Consider the following 21,043-nt stretch of genomic DNA (forward strand, 5'->3'; position numbering starts at 1 on the left):
CAAAGAATAGCACTCAATTAACAGCTGTTGAATAACCCAAACATCGGTATAAATATTTTGCTTTTCTTGTGCAGTGCAAGAATCAAAGTAATTTATGACCTCATATAACTGTAATCAGCTCAATAAAAGTTGCCAACAAACGCTTTGAGCCTAAAACAGGAACCTGATATAACACCGAGTAGTAAAATGCAAAAAGCTACAGAGAACAAACAGCCCATTAGTCTGTCGAATTGAAAAATTCTTGCACGAAAGTTGATAATTCTGGTGCAACTTTAAGAGAGTCATACGCAGCCATGCTCCTCTTATCATCAGAACTCATCCTCCTCCTCCTCAGCTATATGTTTGGCAAGCTCTTGCTCTTGTTGCTGTCTTTCTCTTCTCTTCTCTGCACTTTCCTTTTCCTTATGGGAATTAGGTGGAAAACGGAGGGCGCGAACTGCTTCATTGTGCATATTTAGGCAGAAGGCTATTCTTGAGTTAAAAGCAATCTGCGGCTCATTTGTAGAGTAAATATCCCCCGTCTCCTTCGATACCATCCATCCATTAGCATGATCTAATGTAGCATCAATTGCACCATCTCGAATTGCTTTGGATACAATACTTTCAGCATCAGCAACAGGATTTGCAGAATCCAGTCTCAACTTCTTAGCAACATCAGCTAGTGAGATTCTGGAGTATGAGATACTAATGTTGCGTAAGCCTGTCCTAATGACATTGTGACGTAGCCTAACAATTAAATTGTTAGTTCGGTCAGAACTGAAAGTGGTGGCAAATTTCTCAGCAACTGCTTTGAAAAGCTCCAAATCTCCAATTCTAACAGCCTGAAACCCACATGTAAAATTAGTTAATACTCGTAAAATCTCCAATTTATGAATTGCTGTTTCAGGGAGAAACCAGTGTCAAATTGCAGCAATTTCTCTCGGATTAGATGATAGAAACTCTCATATCTAGATAAGTACTAAAGCAGACATTAGCTTATATGTTCAGCACGTCCCACCCGAATGACCCAAATATTTTTAGGCTTAATAAATTATTTAAGAATAGAATAGAAAAGAATAATTTGACCTGGTCCTCACTTTTTCTCCTAAATATTCTCCCAAGTGTCTGTTCACAAGGGCGATAAACAAAAACTACGTGCATATGCTCCAGGTAAACATAAAATATTAGGATAAAGGTGAGATTATTGCCAGATGGTCTGTAGATATTATAAGCTTTAACAGTCTTATACTCACATTTGTAAGCTCAAAGTATGGCCTCAGCGCTTTTTCCATCCCTTTCTGCATAAAAACAGTTCTTTCTGGAATCTCCCCAAGCAGTAAGCGGACAATCACAGCCCATTTGTTGCACTGAACTCGGAAACCAAGAGCAGAAACAGGTGCTTTCCTGGCTGCTTGGAGTAGGGACTCTTTTGCATCAGTATACTCTAACTGAATTGTCCTGATCTTTCCAAGGTAAAACAGGTAGCGACAAAACTGCAGAGGATAAGAAGATTCAGCACAACCAGATTGTAGAAACATAACCTTCAATATACAGCTTCACATATATTGTGCCAACACCAACACAACAACCAGTAAAAAATTCTAAAACGAAAAAAAACGAGAGAAAGAAGGAGAGAGAGGGGAGGGGGTTGGTAAATGCTTGAAACGAAAACCACCAAGAAGCAGTGCAGAGATTTTATAAAATGATCTACAATAAACATTTGAAAACATAAAATAATGGGCAAAGTGTCTTGAAATTTGCCTGTTGATTCGAGTGAGCTTCAAAACGAGGAGCCTTTGATCTCAGTTTCTCTGCTTGATCATATAAGTTGTAGTGGAGGTAATTCCTCAGCAACAGATTCAGAAGAGTTTCCTGCAAATGTCATCAATCAGAAAAACCACTACCAGATAATAAACTAGTTGCTTGTTAGATAACAGACCAACCTGTCCCAACTCGTCATGGCGCAAAGTTGCAGTCCGGTGCAAAGCAAGTAGATTACTGTTTGAAAAAACTTGTTTCTATTAGATACGAAATTGTAATTTCACAAGAAGACCCACTTAACAGAAAAATGAGATACATATTCCGGTTTATTGTTCCCTTGAGCATAAATGGATTAAGAAAAATTTCAATCCAAAATCCATGCATCAAACAAGGATCAACTCATTGTTGCTGTTGCAAGCAATTCAAACTACAGCAGATATGCATACCCTCGTATTTCAGCAAGATCACCAGTAAGTTCATAGCTTAAAGAGTAGTAAAAATAGAGCCTGGATGCTAGGACATCAACAGTTCTTCTATTGAGGTTCCTTAAACGAGCAATACTAGCTGAAGAACAAGCCTTAGCCTGAAAGTTCAGAAGAATTATCAATAGGTCACAAATGATCAAACATCAGTTAAAATAGCAAGCCTCTCTGGAAATTTAATCATACACTTATACCTCACTGTATCTCTTCTGATCAATCAGAAATATTAGAATTAGCAAATAGCAATAAATCTCAAGTTCTGGCAAGGAATGCTTTGCAGGAGCTTGCGCAGCAGATGTTGCGGTATCAACTTCCATATCATGCTCATCCTCCTACAAACATCAATGCAGCTCATAAAATGATGATTTATCTATAAATAAAACCCCCATGGACTTCTACATTATTTGACAAGACAACTCCCACACAATGTCAACTGCTAAACCATTTAGTCAACTTTCCACACAAGAGTGACTGCAATTTTCTAAACACATGGATTCAATGGATTTATAAACAATGGAATCTAAAGCACAGGACCAAGATATCTAGTCTTCGGTTTTTTATTTTCTTCAAGTAATGATGGTAACATGTCCAAACTTCAAAATGCAACAAATAGAAAAGCAGAACATGAAGTAAAACTGAAGTATGGTCTTGCAAGAATGGAATAACTCAATATTCTGTGTTTATGCCATAATTTCTTCCACTTAAACAGCACTAACTTCTTTTACAGCACAAAATAATCAATTAATATAACAGATACTACACAAATTCATGTATCTGGTAGATCAATAGACATAAGTCAAACCAAGCAATCCTTCACCCTATCAATCAATCTGAATATTACAATTTGCATAATGAATTCAACAATTCACTTAAATGTCTGATTTTCTTACCTTCGGAACATACGAAGACATGCGAGAATGCGCATCAGATCCAGGCACAAGCACAAAATTGAGAAATGCAGGAAGCACAGAAGCCTTTAGCTTCTTCCTCAACTGAATTGTCCACCGAATAGCCCTCACAATCCTCCGAACCTCTCGTGTGTAAGCTCCCGTCTCAATCAATGCAGCTATGTCCTTCAAATCTGATATACCAAACGCACAAAAATGACACCCCAAAGAAGCTAACTCTCAGGTCAGATTCGGGATTAAACCAAGCAAAGTGAAATAAGAAAGCAACGGGACCAATTTGCTTCAATACTACATATGCATCAAGATTTACAACCTTTTCAAACGTATTCCAGTATTACAGAAAAAAAAAAAGAAAAAAGAGATGCATCATTTGGTAAATATCTCTCATAATTATTATAGCTTTTCATAATGCTGCCATTTCCTACGTGTTTTCATTCAAAATCAATTTAATCAAACGAATTATTAGAATTTTAGCTCATTTTTTCTTCATAAAAATCCATAGTCCTAATTGAAATAAATTTATCTACGCAAAAGAATTAATCACTCACGCTGAAGAGTAGATGGAGAGGTGGACGAGAGGGAATTGGAGGGGGCAGGGTGCTGCTCCTTCATCTCAACATCTTGGGTCATTTTCGCCAAAATCTGAGAAATAAACGCAATATTCGACACATAAAACACCCAAATAAGAGCTGGAAACTCCATTTCCGTTCGCTTAGATTTACGAAATCTGATTCATTATTACCAGAAATCGAGGGAAGAAATTATTCTTGAGAAAACAATTGATCTGGACCGATATGAAAAGCTAGTCGATTACTTTCTTTCGCTGCAAGTCAGAAGAAAATTTCATAGACGAAAAACAAAGAAGGAAGAATTGAAGTAGATTTCGCGGAGAAGGAAAAGGTGAAGAAGAATCGGAACCTCAGATTGGATGAATCAGTGTGAGAATTTCGAAGATAAACCCTAGAATTGAAGGAGTTGTTCGCTTTTGGGGGTCTCTTTCTCCAAGCAGGCAGTAAAAGAGAATGAGTAGAGTGACTACCCCAAACCTGGGAATATCAGGATGAAGAAGCGATGTGGGCAATATAGTCATTTTTCCTATGTTTCTTATGCACTACTCCACACTCTTTTATCTTTTATTACACTTCTTTCTCCAATAAAATGATACGAAAAAATAGGCAATTACACAAAGTAAAACCCTAAAACACAAACAAAAATGAAGCAAGCAAAGAAACTTGTATCTGTCATCTGTCAGCGATGTATATGTATGTTGGTTAAATGAGGTAATAATGTCAGATGGGAACTAAATTGGCAAAAGAATATAATTTGATCAAACAAGACCTGTATGTTACATAAGAATAAGATTCAATAATCAGCAATGCTGCTGCCACAATCAGAATCAGACATCTTCAACAAAATGGCAGCCAAAAATCCGTCTCTGCTGTATAAAGCCAACCATATAAGCTATACTACATCTCCATCTCTCTTTCGCATACTTTTCCAACCCCATCTTCATCCTCTCCTGCTTGATTTCTTCAGCATTGTCTTGTACGCCCACACTCGGCTTCTGTGTCACTGCTTTGGCTAAAACCCTGGCCAAAACCACACCATCCTCCAGTGCTGAACAACCGCCTTGGCCGATATCTGGTGTCACAGGGTGTAGGGACGTCTCCGGCTAGACACACCTTGTCTTTACTGATATTTCCCCAAAGCAACTCCCATGCTTGTCTAAATTTTAACTGGGACCATATCATACTGTTCAAATCTGTTTGTTCAAAGATATTCCTGACCTTGTTGGAGGTATTACCGAGCTTGCTCAGTACAAATTGCTTCATCTTAGCTGGATCTTCTTCTACGCCTTTGTCTGCACTGATATTTTCACATCGTTATCAAGAGGTATACAACGAAGTCAAGTTACTAAGACCAACCAGGCTAGGTAACCTAGGAGAAACGATAAGCACCTTGGGCAGAGGGTATATACGTGAAAAACCAGTAAACACCATGGTCATCACATGGAGTGACACCATATCTGACGCCATTTCCGAAAAACTGAAGGAACTTAGGCTCAAAACCTTGGCCATTCTCACAATCTAAGTAGCCCCTTATGGATGCTCGCCCCGCAGATGATGGTTTACTAAAGCCTAGAAATTTGGCCACCACCGAGATTACTCCGTCATGCCCAATCAACACCTTATATATAAGAATTGGTAGGTCAGAGCATAGATAATACGTATAGAGTAACTCTGGTCAATTTATTACCTTAGTTTTAAGAACAGTTCCGTCAGCCAGATGAATTGTGTTGAAGAAACCAGAATCCTGAATTGACACGACTTTGGACGAATATCTGATCGTTCCTTCAGGAAGTTCGTTCCTTAAGGATTCAATCAGCACCTTCCTATTAATACGCCGGACTTCATGATTGCCCCTGCATCCACATACTAACAGTCTGACTCAAACTTAAGCTCCTAAGGCCAACATTACAAATATTTATCACCTTTAAAATGCAATTTCCTCGGAGAATCCATCCATATCAAACTCACTCAAGAGACAGTTCTGCTGTCGGTAGCCCAGAAATCACTGATGTACTCACTAGTCTGCAAAACAAAAACAGGCATTTTGTAAGAGCTGCTTTAGTTTCAACTCTGACAAAGAATAACCTTAAAAATCTTATTGTGAATTAGAAGCTGTTTTGATGAAGAAACACAAGAGAAATAGATACCTAGTGAGTTGGTTGTGTTTCTGACGCAGATTGTGTCCAATACCAATGGCATCCAATGCCTTCCAAGCATTAGTCCATAATGCAAAGGCAAATCCATCGGTCCTCAATGTGTCGGCCGACTCCAATACCAAACTCCGAACTCCCAATCTACAAAAACAAAAAAAACATTTTTTTCTTCCTTTTTTCTCATTCACTTTGTGTAAACTCGCTTAGACATATTTTAGCAAGAAGAAACACGAAAAAGGGAAAAGAATAGTTCAAAAACAGTCCACGCAGATAATCAGTAATCAGCAAAACATTGCTAAGGTAAAGATTTATAGATATCACCACTTTGCCCAACTGTCATATGTATTACTAAAACCATATCGTGTAAGATGTAGAATTACGGAAGAGAAAAAGAGGTACGGAGAAAAGAGTGAGTAAAGTACCTGTGAAGTCCTAAAGAGGTTGTAAGGCCAGCAATTCCAGCACCAACAATCACTATTTCTTGTATAACTTCCATCACTAATCTTGGAATGGTTATGGAACATTAAATCATGATAATCAATGCAAACAAAACACGACAAACTTAAAAGAAAAAGGAAAAGGGACATAATTCCCACAGAGAATCCAACCACCACCAAGGGTTCCTTAATTAGTATTTACTGCTGGCATGGAAGTAGAGAAAGAATCTTACTACTAAAAATGGCTCATCTAACAAACATAACATAGATTAGATGTTCCGTTGTTAAGTCATAATTATACCTCGTCGGAGTTGAGCAATCAAGATAATGGAGTTGAAGAGTTGCTGGTGCCACTACTTAACACAAAACTGTACTACAATCTATGCATGAAGTTCATATTATATCCATCGAATTGTTTGAGCATTGCGTCCTGAAAATTTGTGTAACTATGTTTTCGCTTGAGATTATTTAATTTGTACTTGTTTAAGAATGAACCAATTAAGTTACAATTTTCTTGATAAACACCAATCAATTCTCTTCTCTCTTTCGCTACAGTTTTCTTATCCACATGATTCTTCCTCCTACCTGCCAAAATGAAGACACTTGGCAGGTTTTCATGAAGACACATCAGTGGACGCAATAATCACGTGGAAAAGGATGAAAGAAAGAGAAAGCTCTGATTGATGGAAAGGAGGAATAATGAGGGCTGGAAATAGAGTCGTCCTATTTTTCAGTATAATAACTGCACAACTCTATACACAGAAAGACAGAATAAGGTATTTGAAATAAACGGCAAAGGTAGAGCTTCCAACTCCAATAGTATCTCCATAAAATGCCATAACGACACCATCTTTCTTGAGGTTTTGGGCTTCCAATTACATTTCACTATTTGAATTTTTAATAACGCTACGTTGTCCAAGATTTTAATAGTGAAAATCTAAGGCTATACATATGTCAAAATAATCATATATTAAGAGCCTAAATGGGAGCATTCATCCAAATACAGAATGAAAAATTGAAGACCATAGATATGGGGCTTATGGTACATTTGACTTTTCAGAAGTTAACAAATTAACCAGAATCATAAATTTCGTCACATACATCACAACTCTCTTTATGGCAGAAGAGAGTTTGCCATGACTCTCAGCCATCTAGAGTGTTAGCACCCACGCTCAAATTACATCCAGAAATCATGCGCACGAGATGTAGTGCCGAAATTCATCCCAACCCAACAAATCAAAATTGAGGAAGGTGTGTAAGCAAGTTCTTTAGCAACATCTCGTGCCGAAATTCATCCCAACCCAACAAATCAAAATTGAGGAAGGTGTGTAAGCAAGTTCTTTAGCAACCCATCTCCCACCGCAGACTTCCTAGCCGCTGCTATCAGGAAATTTAGCCTCATAATTATGGTGAAGCTGCATGATAACAATAAAAGTTTGTGATGATACATTCTGTTCCATCCCAAAATTCCAGAACAATCTACAACACATTTTTAGAGTTAAAAGGAAAAGGACATTACCATGAATGTTGCAGTAATCATCTTTCCAGCAAACCACCTACCATGAAGTGCACGTTGTGCGGCAATTGCGGATTCAGCATTTTCAAAACGCAGGTATACAAAACCAGCAGAGTTCCTAATTGCCAATAAAAGCTGTCAGCCGAATTTACACTCTCATCACAGGCTAAGTGCCCAATACTCAATATGAAACTTCAAAAGTAATTCACATGTATGGAAAACAACTAGTTTCATAATCATTTTCTATTTCCAAGAATCTACCTAGGACAGACCAAAATTCATGCTTTCATCCGACACAAAGTGAACAAAAATACATCGGTACAACACAGGCAAACAACCACAAAAGGATTAACCCCTTCTCCTCCAAGTTGGAGAAAAAAGACAACAAAAACATCACTGGTACGATACTAGATTGCAAAAAAGTAGGTTTGCCCAGAAAAAAAGGGACTTTTAAACGTTAAACAGCCATATCAATCTACTTACCTAACAAATTATTGCAAAATAAAGTCCCTGATCTTGCAAATCATTTAACATCAGATGCAAATGACAACTTGTTTAGAAAGGAGCAAATAGACGGAAACCTCAGGACAATCTCAAAAGACACAAAACAAATGAGGGATGCTATGAGAAGTTCAATAACTCATCGCATCAGTGTCACAAGAGACTACAATAAACAAGCGCAACAGTGACCCCTTGAGCGTTAAAATAGGATATGAACTTACTTCTCAACATAGATATGCTTTAATCTACCAAATTTTGAACATTCTTCCTGGACATCGTCCTTGATATCAAGATCAAAATCTGGTTCGGCCTGCAATGAAAATGTATCTTGACTCCAAACAGCGGTAGAATAGGAATATCAAACAGGATTTCCTCTACTAACCTCTGAGTTTGGATCAAACATGTTTTTCAGCAATAAACATTCACTGGGAGCACCAATAGTATCCATGGGAGGACCAGTAAGTGCAGGTATAGACAGAGCTGCATCCGCCAACCCAGGTAACACTGGAACGGAAATTTGTCCAAGAACTGCTGCTGATGAATCAGTGAAGCTGCAAAAGGTGAAAACTGATGTAAGAGAAATATTAGCATGAAAATCCAGAAAGGCTGCAAACAGAAAGGTATTGAACCTTGAAGCAGTGCCAGTGCGATCCAATTTCTGCATAAGAAGTGCTCGAGAGTGTGCATTCAATGACTGCCAATCGACGAGAATGAAGATCAGAATTTTAAGTGGGTACAGATGCAAAAAGCATATGACAAAGAATTAATAAAGTGAATCCAGAAAGGTCGGAAGGAACATAAAAGAAAGAAACAACTCAAATTACGCATAAAAGAGATTCACAGCAAAAGACAGTATTATGGAAGAACCAGAAAAGTAAATTGATTGAAGCTCCCAAATATCAACATTTGGTGGATGGAGGAGGAATGACAAAAGACAATATGTTTGAAATCCAGATCTTCATGTCTTAGTGACAGATAAAACAATCTCATATAAAAGAAAATATGTTCACAAGGAATATATCAGAAAACAAAGAGAGTACATGAACCAAGGACATGGTATAAATGTCTAACCAAGCCAGTGCCGTCATCATCATCAAAATCAGCAATATTTGCCCCTGCATCTTGCATTCCTACCTGATCTGTGACAGCAGACACCTACAAATGAAAAATCCACATGAGCAGGGATCCTGACATGAGTTTCTCTACCACAAGCATTTCCATGGAAGCAGCTAACTGTCTATTCATACACCTAGCAAGCCGGCAGAACGAATAGAAGAAAATGCAACACGAAAGATACTGAGATATACTTCATTTGTAACACTAACAAGTCATGTCAGTATGTGAAATGCTGAAAACCTGGGACATCAAAACTTTGGTTGATTCATTATTACAATCTGACATAAACTTAGCAACTTGACCTGATGTTTTGTCCAAGTTTCTCAACATACATAAACATTATGCAATTAACACTCTCAGCAACAGCAAAATCAAAGACAAACTATAACAAATCAAAAGGTGATATTACATAAAAGAATATACTCGAAGGTGAGAGACCTTTAATATCACAAAGCACAAACAATGAATTTAGATAAGGAATCCTAAAGAATCTGAACGCCAAATAATCCAACATGGCCCATAGGAGACCAAAATTTCACATTACAACTATGGATGCTCCAATGATTAATCAACAAGCTAAACTAATTTAACAGAAATCAACTCGGTGTCATTGGGATAGTAGCTTTTGATCTAGAACACATATATAGCAGAAAAAGATTAATTCAATCTTTCTAAGTTGACTTCAAGTCTTCAAATCCCTTTACTCAATTGCATTACTGCTAAAATAGGGAAGTGCTCCAGTAGTTAATCAAATACCATCACCAAGAGCAAAATGACAGATGGTTTCCAATTGTCTCAACATTACAAAGGAAGAAAATACACCAGAAAATTGTGATTCTGTATAGACATTCATTTTAGAAGAACAAGCAGGTGGAAAATTATTGATGGAACACAACCAAATGAGTCAGACTTATACTAACTGGAGTTGTATTGTTGAGAAAACTTTCATGTCTTCATCCCTTTATTATAGAAGAAAGTCAGAATCAAAGGCATCAACTGATGTATGGCAACTGAGAACAACAATGCCCAAAAAATGTACAGAAGGAACACAGACTCTGTAACTTTGCATTGAACAAACTACCAAAAAAGTGGTAGAATGACTTCACGTGCAGCATTACCTTTTTTCTCACAGCAGAACAGAAACAACTAACACAACTTTTATGCATCTGCCAACAGAATGCTCGCCTAAACAATGTGACTATGCATGACGAGGAAAACAAGAAAGTCACTTTACCTTGATCACACGACCTGCGATCTCCAGTTGCCCATTTAAATTCTGAGCAGCCTTTGCATCTTCAAGACGTGCAAACTGCCATGAAAACAGATGTTGGAAACACATTTTCATCCCCAAAAGTCAGACAAGGTCTTTATAAATACAAGTGCGTAAGATCAATGTCAAAGAGTATATTCCTTTACTATGATATCTATTCCTTGCACCTGCAACAACCAGCTATAAACCTGTCCTAGGAGTCTCACTGAATCTGATATTATAACAAACACAAAATTCACCTGTATAAAAGCATAACCTTTGCAATTCCCAGTTCCCGGTTCACTCGGCATCTGGACCAGCTCAACTGTTCCAAAAGATTCAAAAACCTACACCAGAATAGGAACGTTTGAATCTATTAGTTGCCAGAACAGAAAGGTCTTACAAGGAATCACAATCATTACTGAAACACCAAGAAAGAAACATATTAGCATCTCTTGATCTCGAGTTTAAGCATAAGAATTGACATTTCCCACCTGGCGAAGCTGATCTTCTTTGATAGCAACTGGCAGATTACCAACATACAGCCTTCTCGCTCCCCCTGAGTATGGGCCAGTAAGCCCACCTCCTCCAGATGTAGACTGAACGAGATTCTTTTCAGCTTCTGATGGCTTAACCATGACAGGCTGACCAAGAAGAGGCTGACCAGAGAGAGCTATTGCCATAGGAACTGACATTACATCATAAAATTCAATATATCTGTGGAATGAAATAAAGTCAGAACATCAGCAATAGAATTAGACAACAAAATAGTAACACCTAACCAGACCCAATTCACAACGTAGCATACAGAAGCTGTGAACAGACAGTTTTCAAACAATTGAAATTTGAAAAGGCATAAGTTGTTAATGATCTCAGCTTAAAGAAAAATGTCATCAGGACTCTTTGTTGTGTACTCGAGATAAATTTAAAAGCCTAAATAAGATACAATCCCAACTCCAGGGTAAAATCCAGAACCCAGAGTTCTTAACAATATTCCCAACTAATTTTGTCAAATCTTCTAATTTATCTCCGTGGCTTTCAACTTCAATGTTAAACCCACAGTGATATGTCAGAAGTTCAGAACAGCTTGTGAACATTAGATCTTAACAACTGCCATTTACATGCAGAGATAATTTCACACTCATAGATGATAAACAGAACTAATGACACAACCACCACCAAGAAAAAGTATTTCTGGGATTTTAAAACATCCAATTGAAGAACCTTTAGCCTGATTACAGAATTTTGAGAAATAGAGAAACGACAAAACTATAGTTGCCCTCCGCAACTGAAACTGTACTTGTATTCCACACAAATAAACCAGGAACAGATGATATTTATATCAGCTTCTGTCTAGAAAGAGATAATTACCCAACCCCTTTGGAGCGTCTGGTATTGCGATCCATTATAAGCTTTACATCTCTGACCTAAAATTAACAACAAAGCATTATTAACCTCTTAAGACATACTTATTAAGGTACTTAAAGAAAGCAATCATTAATGGCATTTATCATGAGAAAGGCAGTGCAGCACCTATAAAAGGTACACTTGTGAATCCAACATCAACATTTGATTAACTTTAAAGAGAAGTAATAACAAAGTCAAGATTCAACTGTGTAATCATGCAACATACATTTCACAAATGCGAGAAACTGTAGGAACTCAAGTCACAAATCACAAAGAACACATAAGATGACATAAGAATATGTAGGTCAACCTTGCCAGCTCTGGAGAAGAACTCGTATACATCTCGTTCACCTGCCTTTAAGGTAATCTATGGAAATTTGAAACAGCAAAGGGTCACAAGACCTCCAGATGCAAGGAAATAAAATTAAGCAAGAAGATATTATTTAGTAGTTCAAATACCTGATAAGCAAAAACTGTTCTCTGATCTCGTTCAGGATCAGCTTCTGGCTCCACCACATCTTCTTTTTTCTCTTTGTATCTTCTGCAGAAGAAGAAACAAATATAAAAGCTAAAACATTATTCTACCCCACAATAACACAAAATGGTCTTGCTTATTAAGCCATGATCAGCAGCCTTGACCATCTGTGCAGTAAAATTGGAGTTAATGTGTTGCTCCTTGAAAATAAATCAATAGTGTGGAAAATTCCACATTCAGAAAAGACAATAGTTCCACAAGGAAGCAAAATTCTCTCCCGTATGCTTAAAAGAGCCAAACCCAAGATCATAACCCTGCAGGCAACTCCATAAGTCAATATTCTGTACTAACTAGCATTTGGTCAAAGCAAGAAACATCTTGATATTAAAGAATTGAGACCAACCTGGGAAAAAACTCGCAATTAAGAGAAATGTGAACACTGAAAAACTTCAGGCATTGAACAAACAACAGGCTGGTCCCTCTATGGCAAACCTAATTGTACATTTTACACCACCATATTAAAGAACAACTTTATTATCATAGAATGACAAAACATCAATTCTAGACAAGTAGTAGCAAGACACAGAGAGCACAATCACCAAAGATGCCACCATTCCACGGCCATTCTCAAACAGAAACACCTTGAAAATCCTCCTTGCCCAATTGATTAGAATAAAAACCACATAAAGTACCAGCGGTTCTATTTCTAAATCACACCCAAGCTGAAAAGCTCTACACATACTACTGTAATTTCTTGGGGTACCAACTCCCAAATCCCATTATACATTGCTCCAATTTCTAGACCTACTAATCCATCACAAATCATCTTAAAATAATTGCTCATCACTAATGCTATTTTAGAGACCCATTCATTTAATCATCTCAATGCATTCCTGAAATTAGCACCACTTTCATAAACTATGTATAAAGATGAATACCAAGAGTTAATCGACTAATACAATATATAAGCAGCAAAATCGTTCAGACAAATAAAACCATACATTAATAAGCAATTTCAGTTAATCTGCCCACATTAATTCTTTGCATACAGAAAGAACAGGCGAAGCTTACCTGCTTTCATGGGCTCGATCTCCGAATTTCCTTTCTCTTCGCCTTTCTTTATAATCACTATCAATGATTTCCATGTCCCTAGTTTTTTCTCTTCCCTGGTCATCATGATTCCTTTCTGAGTAGCTCCTGCTTCGCTTTGACCTCTCTCGTTCCTCTTCCTTGTTTCTCTCCCTTTCAGATTCACGTTCTCTCCTCTCTCTGCTACCAACCCCTTTCTTGTCACTATCCCTCTCTTTTTCCCTATCTCTATCCCTGTCCCTATTTCTCTCCTTTCCAGTTCCGTGCTCCTTGTCCCTGTCTCGAAGCTCCCGACTACTAATATGTCTGTCTCTCTCCCCTTTCTCCCTATCTCTAGAAGATGAGCCATAGCGAGAGCTCCTATCTTTGTCATGGTCATGAGACTCTTTCCTTGACCTCGACCGCTTTGACAGCCGTTCCAAGTCATCAGCATCATCATCACCTCTGTGCTTTGAACTCCGACTCCTATCTTTCTCTTCATGCTCAATTACCTCATTTGCCTTATCTTCCAACTTCTTAAGTTCCGGATTTTCCACTGTATTCTCCAGATATTCATACTCATCAAAATCCATCCTATGAAAACTGTGAACCAAATAACTCAGAAGAAACTCCGCAAAAACCTGTAGCAACCAATCAAACCACCACAAATCAGAATATCAAAGATATATTTTCATTCAATTAACAACTACTTATTCGCTCATTCATTCCCAACTATGCCGAAGCTCTTAGTTGTCAAATTTATAGCTATTGCTTCCGCGTAGAGAAAGATAGACGAGAAACAAATCCCAAACCCTAAGGATTTCATGTACAATTAACCAACACCAGATTTCAGCTGCTTAATGAGTAATAACAACAGAAGTGGAAACTAGGGTTTAAGGTTCAAAAATATACTTACAAAGAAGACCCCGATTCTTCCGAAAGCCGAAGTGGACGAGCGTGTAACCAATCTAACGTTCAAAAAACATTTTTAACAAAAAAATGGCGAAAGCGCGAGCGATAAACGTTGGACAAAAGAAGTGAGGCTCCACGCGATGGGCTTTGATAATGGGCTCATATACATCCCTCCCAGTTAATTAAAATGGAGTCTTTCCTATAAGCGTTTAGCCCAACCCCATACATCATTTTTTACTAGGGAACATGTGAATTCTTTTAACATTTTCTTTTAATTTAATAATTCACCCAAAGTTTCGTGCCTAATTTAACCAAATATCAAACTTTCAAAGTATTAATATTGTTGCTCTGCCGCATTGAAAACCTATGACACTGCAAACAGTGGACACAGGATAGAGACCATCGGGCATACTGTATTTTTGGTTCATTTCTAGCAAAAGTTAAAAGGGTTATTGTGTTGTTATATTATAAATAAAACCACAATGGGCTTCGCAATACCCTTCTACGTTATACCGAATAGGAACAAAACTCCTACGTTTACCAAATTGGTTCGGAAAGCAAACAAGAACATACTATATAGTATGGAATTACTTGTCATCATATTCCAGACCTAAAAGAATCGATTTTTCTACGCGCCAAATACATTACACTCCAGCGAAACAGAGCCATTTCTGCTGCCACTAAATTTTAATAAGGCGTGCTGAAATAATACCTAGAAGAAAATCTTACAAAATGAATGCCCTTTCGGAATCATGAAGCAATAAGTTCAACAATACAGGACTAAAAATCATCGTCTCTGGGCTTCTGCTTGCCTTTCCTTCTACTTGTTGGGAATCACATTTCAGTTATCTATACTAAATACTCCCCATTTCCCTTGCCCAGGCTTATCAACCAGGCCCTCTGTTCATCCTTGAATCTGTATTTTGAGGGTTTCTGTAGTGTGAGCTCCCTATTCTTGCAGAATCAGTGGGACCATTTTTCTTGTATCTGTTAGTTTCCACGGGTGCATTTTGTTCACGGGGCGTGGCATTTACTTGTTGCGAGCTAAAAATACCATAACCTTTCTTCGGCGAATTGAGAGTACTTGAACTAGGAGACTCTTGCTTGGAAGCATCATAGGCAGGAACCTCAACTTGCCGAGTTGGTGGTCTTGTTTGAGATGATGTATTCATACTAAACTGCGGTTGTCTTCCTTGGTTTGCATACTGCGGCAGGCTATTCATTGTGTTCCTTCCACCACGGCCGTTGGCATCTGTGGGAACCCTTGATGGTCTTGCAGACCTAGGATCTCTTGCATATCTATTTTCCATTGCATGAACACTGGTTGGTGCAGACTCAACTACGTGTCTTGGATTTCTATCCACAGAATAGGGTGATGGTCCTGTTAAAGCTGCTGACCGGTCATGTTTTGAACTTTTCGGCAGCCCATTCTCTTCACCATTAATGTCAAAAACTGAGTGGATATCATCATCTCCATCAAAAACAGCCCATTTAGATTTGCCGGTCTGAACATGTTCATCGGACAACTCTTCAGAATCCACTTGCTCAGTTTCCAAGCCAGCTTCTATTGTATCACCATTTTCTTCCAATGGTTGATTGTTGCTGGACTGACCACCAGTCTTTGAAGAGACAGCAGTCTTAGAAGCTTTCTTTCCAGAGCCCTTTTTAAGGGGACCAAACTTGATGTGCCTCACAACAACATATGCCTGTTTCTTTTCAACCTTTGGTCCACTTTCCTCAACGGCAACGTCTTCAATCTGATGGAAAATCACAATTGCAAATTCATGCAGTGAACACAATGGAAAACCAAATGAATTAAGAAGAGTCAGCTGGGAACCACTAAAAGAATGGAAGTAAATTCTTACCAAAGCACAAAAACGAGACAACAATGTTTCCAAGTCCAGAGCCTCGGTCGGCTCAATGGCTGTACACTATCAAAGTAACAGAAAAACAAAGAAAGAGTTATCGGAGGCTCAAAGTGTTTCTCACCATTCCTACATACAGTAGAGAGAAACGCTTCTAATATCTACTAGCGGCCCAGGAAAGAGAGAGAGAGAGAGAGGGAGTGCCTTGACTCGATAGCCACTTTCCATTAGTCTCTTAACCATATCAGCTTTCATTTGCAGGTCATTTTGTTTCTGGAACAAGCAAGCAGTTAGTAATCAGAAAGGATAAACATGACAGCATAATTAATCAGCTAAAAGTGAGAAATGTAAAAGCAAATCATGGTCTAAAGAGACACTCGTAGCTTCATTTGAAACCCTTTCACAGTTTTATCACACCCTTTTACCAAAACTGGAGAGCACGCTTCAAGTAACTATTGATTGTAAGTGCTACCAAATAGTAACTCAGTTCAGCATTGGTCTAAACACATTGCATGAACCAAACTGTTGAAGAAAATATTCTTCTCTTCTGTATTTGTGGAGTTTTAATTCTGTAAGAATTCATAATTTCACATTGCTTTTGCAGCCAAAAACAAGGACTGAAAGTATCTTAGAAAATTATAAAAGCTTAAGAACTTACAATTTTAGCAGCAAACCGAACTTCTTTAGCACCTGCTTTCTTTAGAGTTGACTGCAAAAACAGAAATAAGATATAGAAGAAAATAACAAAACTATATGCAGTCAACAGGCAACCATCATAGTTTCCAGCTTTGATAAACCCAAGGGAAACTCATTACTAAACATTAGATACCCTTAACAATCAACCTATCACAACAAAATTCCCAAACAAAATGGTGCAGTTGTCCATATCAAAGACTTGGAGTTTGTCACCAAACTGTGAAATCAAGACGAACAGTTGAGAAGCATATAAACAATGCAGTGAACAAGAGAAAAATAAAGCTTAATATCTTTTATGGATACTTGAAACTTTAGGATGCATCTTACTATAATATGGAGTTCCTGCATCAGGAAAATGAGATTGAGAAGTATGTGGGAGTCCCTAAATAAGTTGCAAAAGGAGCACAACCAATATATATTCCATATATGGTAAAATACTCTAATAGAATATGTCATATGTGCACTAATGTGTCATATTATATACTCTATGAATAAGAAGTACTCAACCTTGCTGTAAGCATGCTCCTTTTCCTTCATTCTTGAACGTACTTTTCTTTGTGGTAGTCAAAACCAATATATATTCCATATATGGTAAAATACTCTGATAGATCATGTGCACTAATGAATCAATATTATGCACTCAATGAATAAGATGGAGTAATCAACCTTGCTTTTAGCACGTTCCTTTTCCTTCACTTCTTGAACATACTTTTCTTTGTGGTAGTCAAGAATTTTGCAAACCGGTGGCTTGCCATGTCTATCAACCTGCAGAACACAATGCAAAATATTGACAGGGAGAGAAAAGCAAGATCAAGTTTCTCTCACGCAGCCAAAATGAGGCATAGAATATCAAGTATATGAATACTAGAATTGTGTTGGAATGCTTGAAGAGAAAGAAGGAAGTTGGTCTAGAAAATGTCAGTGCATGAATTAATTTGCAACCCCACAGGAAGTCCAAGTATTTCTTCACTTTTACTTCTAACCATCTCCTCCTTCCTTCAGCATGTTTATATTCACATAATCCCCAAAACCACCCACGCAGCCCTGCAGACACACACACAAAGAACACCCATGCATCTGTGCGCTCATGTCTCTACCTCATCTATTCTTTGCTCCTATGTATAACAATTTTTCTTTTTCCAGATTATGCACACATCAGTGTGACCATCATTAAGCAAAATTGTTTGCCTTCCACATAAAAGGAAGAGTTTTCGCTCCAGGCCTGTCATCTTAGGATGACAGGAAAGCCATATTTGGCACAAATAAGATCATCAAATATCAGGATTCAATTGCATCACATGCACCGTTTCCTTGGAGGACAACAACCACCACTCTAACAGTAATAATTTCAGCCAGAAGCTTGTTTCAAGAAGATTGTTTTCTCAAAGACAATGAAATAAAACATTACCTCAACCAAATCCATCTTAAGGCTTTTTGCACGGGAGAGCGCTTCATACCGTGATACTACACAATGACCTGTAAATTTTGAACATAAAATGTTACCCTTTTCCTGTCAGTTTGTCATAATCTCTTTGAAACAACGCCTTAATGGAGCTCTCTCGACGAGCACATGCAATAAATAGTCGTTGTTGAACCTTATTTTAAGTTTGTCAGCTTTTAGTAATTCAACTATTAAATCAAAGAGTTATTATATTCAAACCAAATTCTTTACTAAGCAACAAGCATCCCTCAAAAATTAATCCCAAATAAAGTTTAATGCCGATTACATAAGTATTCAGTCCCATAAAACTAAACCAAAATCAACATCGAATTCGAGTTGATTCTACACACACCTTCATCACTGACAAGCCTAACTGAAGAAGCAGTGATTTGCTCATTCAATCTAGGCCCGCTTGTGTCCCTCTCTTCCTTCGTCTGGTGAGCCTGAAATACATAGCAGCAAATAAATTTTAAACAAAAAACAATTACGCCTGTCTTACATACACGAACACCGATATTCGAGAATCTGACAGATCACCTGAACAGGTGCTGCGTAAGATCTGAATTTACAGAAAAACTCCAATTGGTTGCTCTGGACAATGAAACTAGGGTTATATAAAACCGGAATTAAGGTACGTGAACAAATACGTTGATTGGCAACAAATGAACCGTGATTGAGGGTATAGCATCTCTTGAATGCGTTCGGAAAGAGATGGAATTTTAACTTGGACTGCCTCAATCTACTCCACAACGCCATATTCAGTATTGCGGAAGAGTTATGGCGTTTAACAGTTGAGATGCTTCAATTATCAGAAAAACCCTAATCAACCATTGATGGGAATTGGGAAAAAGGGAAGCAGTTAATTAGAGCAAAGGAGGAATTAAACTGCCTCATGGGCCTAAAAGACTTAAATGAGCTATCATAGATTTTTACATTTTGGGCCAAAAATCAATTTCAGTTCTAATTCTAAATGTAATTTGTTCACTTAAGCCCAACCCAAGTTGATATTTTGATCTAAAGAACAAACTTAAGAATTGCATTTTTTGAAAACGAGTCTCCAACCAATGATATTTTAGGTTAAGTATTAAGGTTGAGGATTGTTGAATAAATTCGAGATTATGATTCAAATCTGATCAAAAGTGTGATATTTGTTTCGCTTAATATAAATTTATCATAATATGAATTTATTAATGAAATATGGCATTGTTCACTTTATTGGATAAGATAACTCAAGATAAAATAATTCAGGATTAATTATATGTTGTTTACTCTATTTTATAAAAATATTAGGATAAGTATTATCATATGTTTGCAATGTGGAATAAAATTAATTAAAACCACGAAATATCCTTTTATACATATTTTATTGTATAGTATATATAAATATTAAGTATTAATATATAGAAAATAGATAAATATCTTATTTAGTATAAATATATAATTTATTGAATATATATATATATATATATATGTGTGTGTGTGTGTGTGGAGAGAGAGAGAGAGAGAGAGAGAGATGAGTGGGGGCAATTGAGTGAAAAAGTGATCTTTTTGCCTCATGAGGTGGGATGCATTATCCCACCAAATTAATATGTTATCATGGACTTATATATGAAAAAAAGTTATCCAACACAATCCCTCAATATAAACATATCCTTCAATGTACTGTTTAATTGTAATGATATTTGGAAAAAGAAAAAATAAACATATATAAGTCTTCATACCCAAAATTTAAATCATCGTATCAATAAGTTCATTATCACGGAACATAGCTTGGGCAGTCTCAATATTACATTACCACTTGATGAAATAAAAGAAAATTTTAATTATTTATTGTGGTTGTTAATGAACTAGGGACATAGATCATTAGACAAAATAAATTATTGCACAAGGTTTGCAATTGACTGAGATAATGAGTATAATAATAGTTGTCTTGATGGCCACGCCTACAATACGAAACTTCAAAACCACAAACTAGGAGGAGCTTGTCTTCTCTTTCATTCTAATAACAATATTTTTAATTACTAATAACTTAAAAAGTCGCAGTTTATAGACATAGTCGTCGTTCTTGCAGCATTAATATTATAATTATATGGTTCCAGAAGCAATGACCTAATAGTTGGACTATTTCTTGGGATTCCTACTGTGATTCTCCACACGAAAAAAGTGCTTTCATATCTTCAAACTCCACAGGTACTTGTGATACCATACATCACCCCAAATCTGCACTTCAACAATGCATATACATGTTGTTCAATTCGTATTTCGGGACCAGTTTGAGAATTAAGACTATTTTTGGACCAATAATATAATATTCTTTATATTTCTACTCCTAACTAATACCAAACTCATTGATTTAAATTCAAATTCACAATATATACTAAGTAGTAGGTGAATAACAATTTACCCTCTATGATCTTGCAAATAAGCAAATTATCCCCTTATGAGTTTTAGAAAACACAGAAAGGTAAATTCTATTTCTCTTTTCTATGAGGATAATTTGTTCATATT

At 37.1% G+C, this 21,043-nt stretch overlaps 4 protein-coding genes across 5 annotated transcripts; all 4 read right to left on the reverse strand.

Annotated features, from left to right (window-relative positions):
* On the reverse strand, positions 8 to 4,193 carry LOC105169802 (probable 26S proteasome non-ATPase regulatory subunit 3). Its single transcript, XM_011090322.2, has 10 exons — positions 4,049 to 4,193; positions 3,873 to 3,953; positions 3,679 to 3,772; positions 3,113 to 3,303; positions 2,417 to 2,554; positions 2,187 to 2,323; positions 1,923 to 1,977; positions 1,741 to 1,851; positions 1,233 to 1,472; positions 8 to 821 (listed from the first exon to the last, which is right to left on the reverse strand). Exons 3-10 carry the CDS (start codon positions 3,758 to 3,760, stop codon positions 309 to 311), a joined length of 1,467 nt encoding a protein of 488 aa, XP_011088624.1. The 5' UTR covers positions 3,761 to 3,772; positions 3,873 to 3,953; positions 4,049 to 4,193; the 3' UTR covers positions 8 to 308.
* On the reverse strand, positions 4,049 to 6,726 carry LOC105169922 (FAD-dependent urate hydroxylase-like). The gene is given in 7 exon segments (XM_020696067.1): positions 4,049 to 4,793; positions 4,795 to 4,991; positions 5,089 to 5,317; positions 5,387 to 5,573; positions 5,668 to 5,721; positions 5,847 to 5,993; positions 6,275 to 6,726. Coding segments are annotated over 7 exon segments (1,155 nt in total). The 5' UTR covers positions 6,349 to 6,726; the 3' UTR covers positions 4,049 to 4,526.
* On the reverse strand, positions 7,321 to 14,686 carry LOC105169803 (RNA-binding protein 39). Of its 2 annotated transcripts, XM_011090324.2 has the most exons (14): positions 14,538 to 14,686; positions 13,625 to 14,262; positions 12,538 to 12,619; positions 12,389 to 12,445; positions 12,043 to 12,098; positions 11,166 to 11,388; positions 10,932 to 11,018; positions 10,657 to 10,731; positions 9,378 to 9,461; positions 8,936 to 9,000; positions 8,689 to 8,857; positions 8,528 to 8,616; positions 7,809 to 7,923; positions 7,321 to 7,704 (listed from the first exon to the last, which is right to left on the reverse strand). In XM_011090324.2, the coding sequence occupies exons 2-14, from the start codon at positions 14,212 to 14,214 to the stop codon at positions 7,660 to 7,662; spliced, it is 1,737 nt and encodes a 578-aa protein (XP_011088626.1). In that variant the 5' UTR covers positions 14,215 to 14,262; positions 14,538 to 14,686; the 3' UTR covers positions 7,321 to 7,659. The 2 variants fall into 2 exon arrangements, with proteins under 2 accessions (XP_011088626.1, XP_011088625.1); XM_011090323.2 differs by having other exon boundaries at positions 8,689 to 9,000.
* LOC105169804 lies at positions 15,173 to 19,406 on the reverse strand. The gene is made up of 8 exons (XM_011090325.2): positions 19,073 to 19,406; positions 18,888 to 18,978; positions 18,503 to 18,570; positions 17,761 to 17,859; positions 17,057 to 17,107; positions 16,603 to 16,671; positions 16,399 to 16,464; positions 15,173 to 16,290 (listed from the first exon to the last, which is right to left on the reverse strand). Exons 1-8 carry the CDS (start codon positions 19,289 to 19,291, stop codon positions 15,421 to 15,423), a joined length of 1,533 nt encoding a protein of 510 aa, XP_011088627.1. The 5' UTR covers positions 19,292 to 19,406; the 3' UTR covers positions 15,173 to 15,420.

Source organism: Sesamum indicum, linkage group LG8, assembly GCF_000512975.1.
Source record: "Sesamum indicum cultivar Zhongzhi No. 13 linkage group LG8, S_indicum_v1.0, whole genome shotgun sequence".
In the NCBI taxonomy this organism is placed as follows: domain Eukaryota; kingdom Viridiplantae; phylum Streptophyta; class Magnoliopsida; order Lamiales; family Pedaliaceae; genus Sesamum; species Sesamum indicum.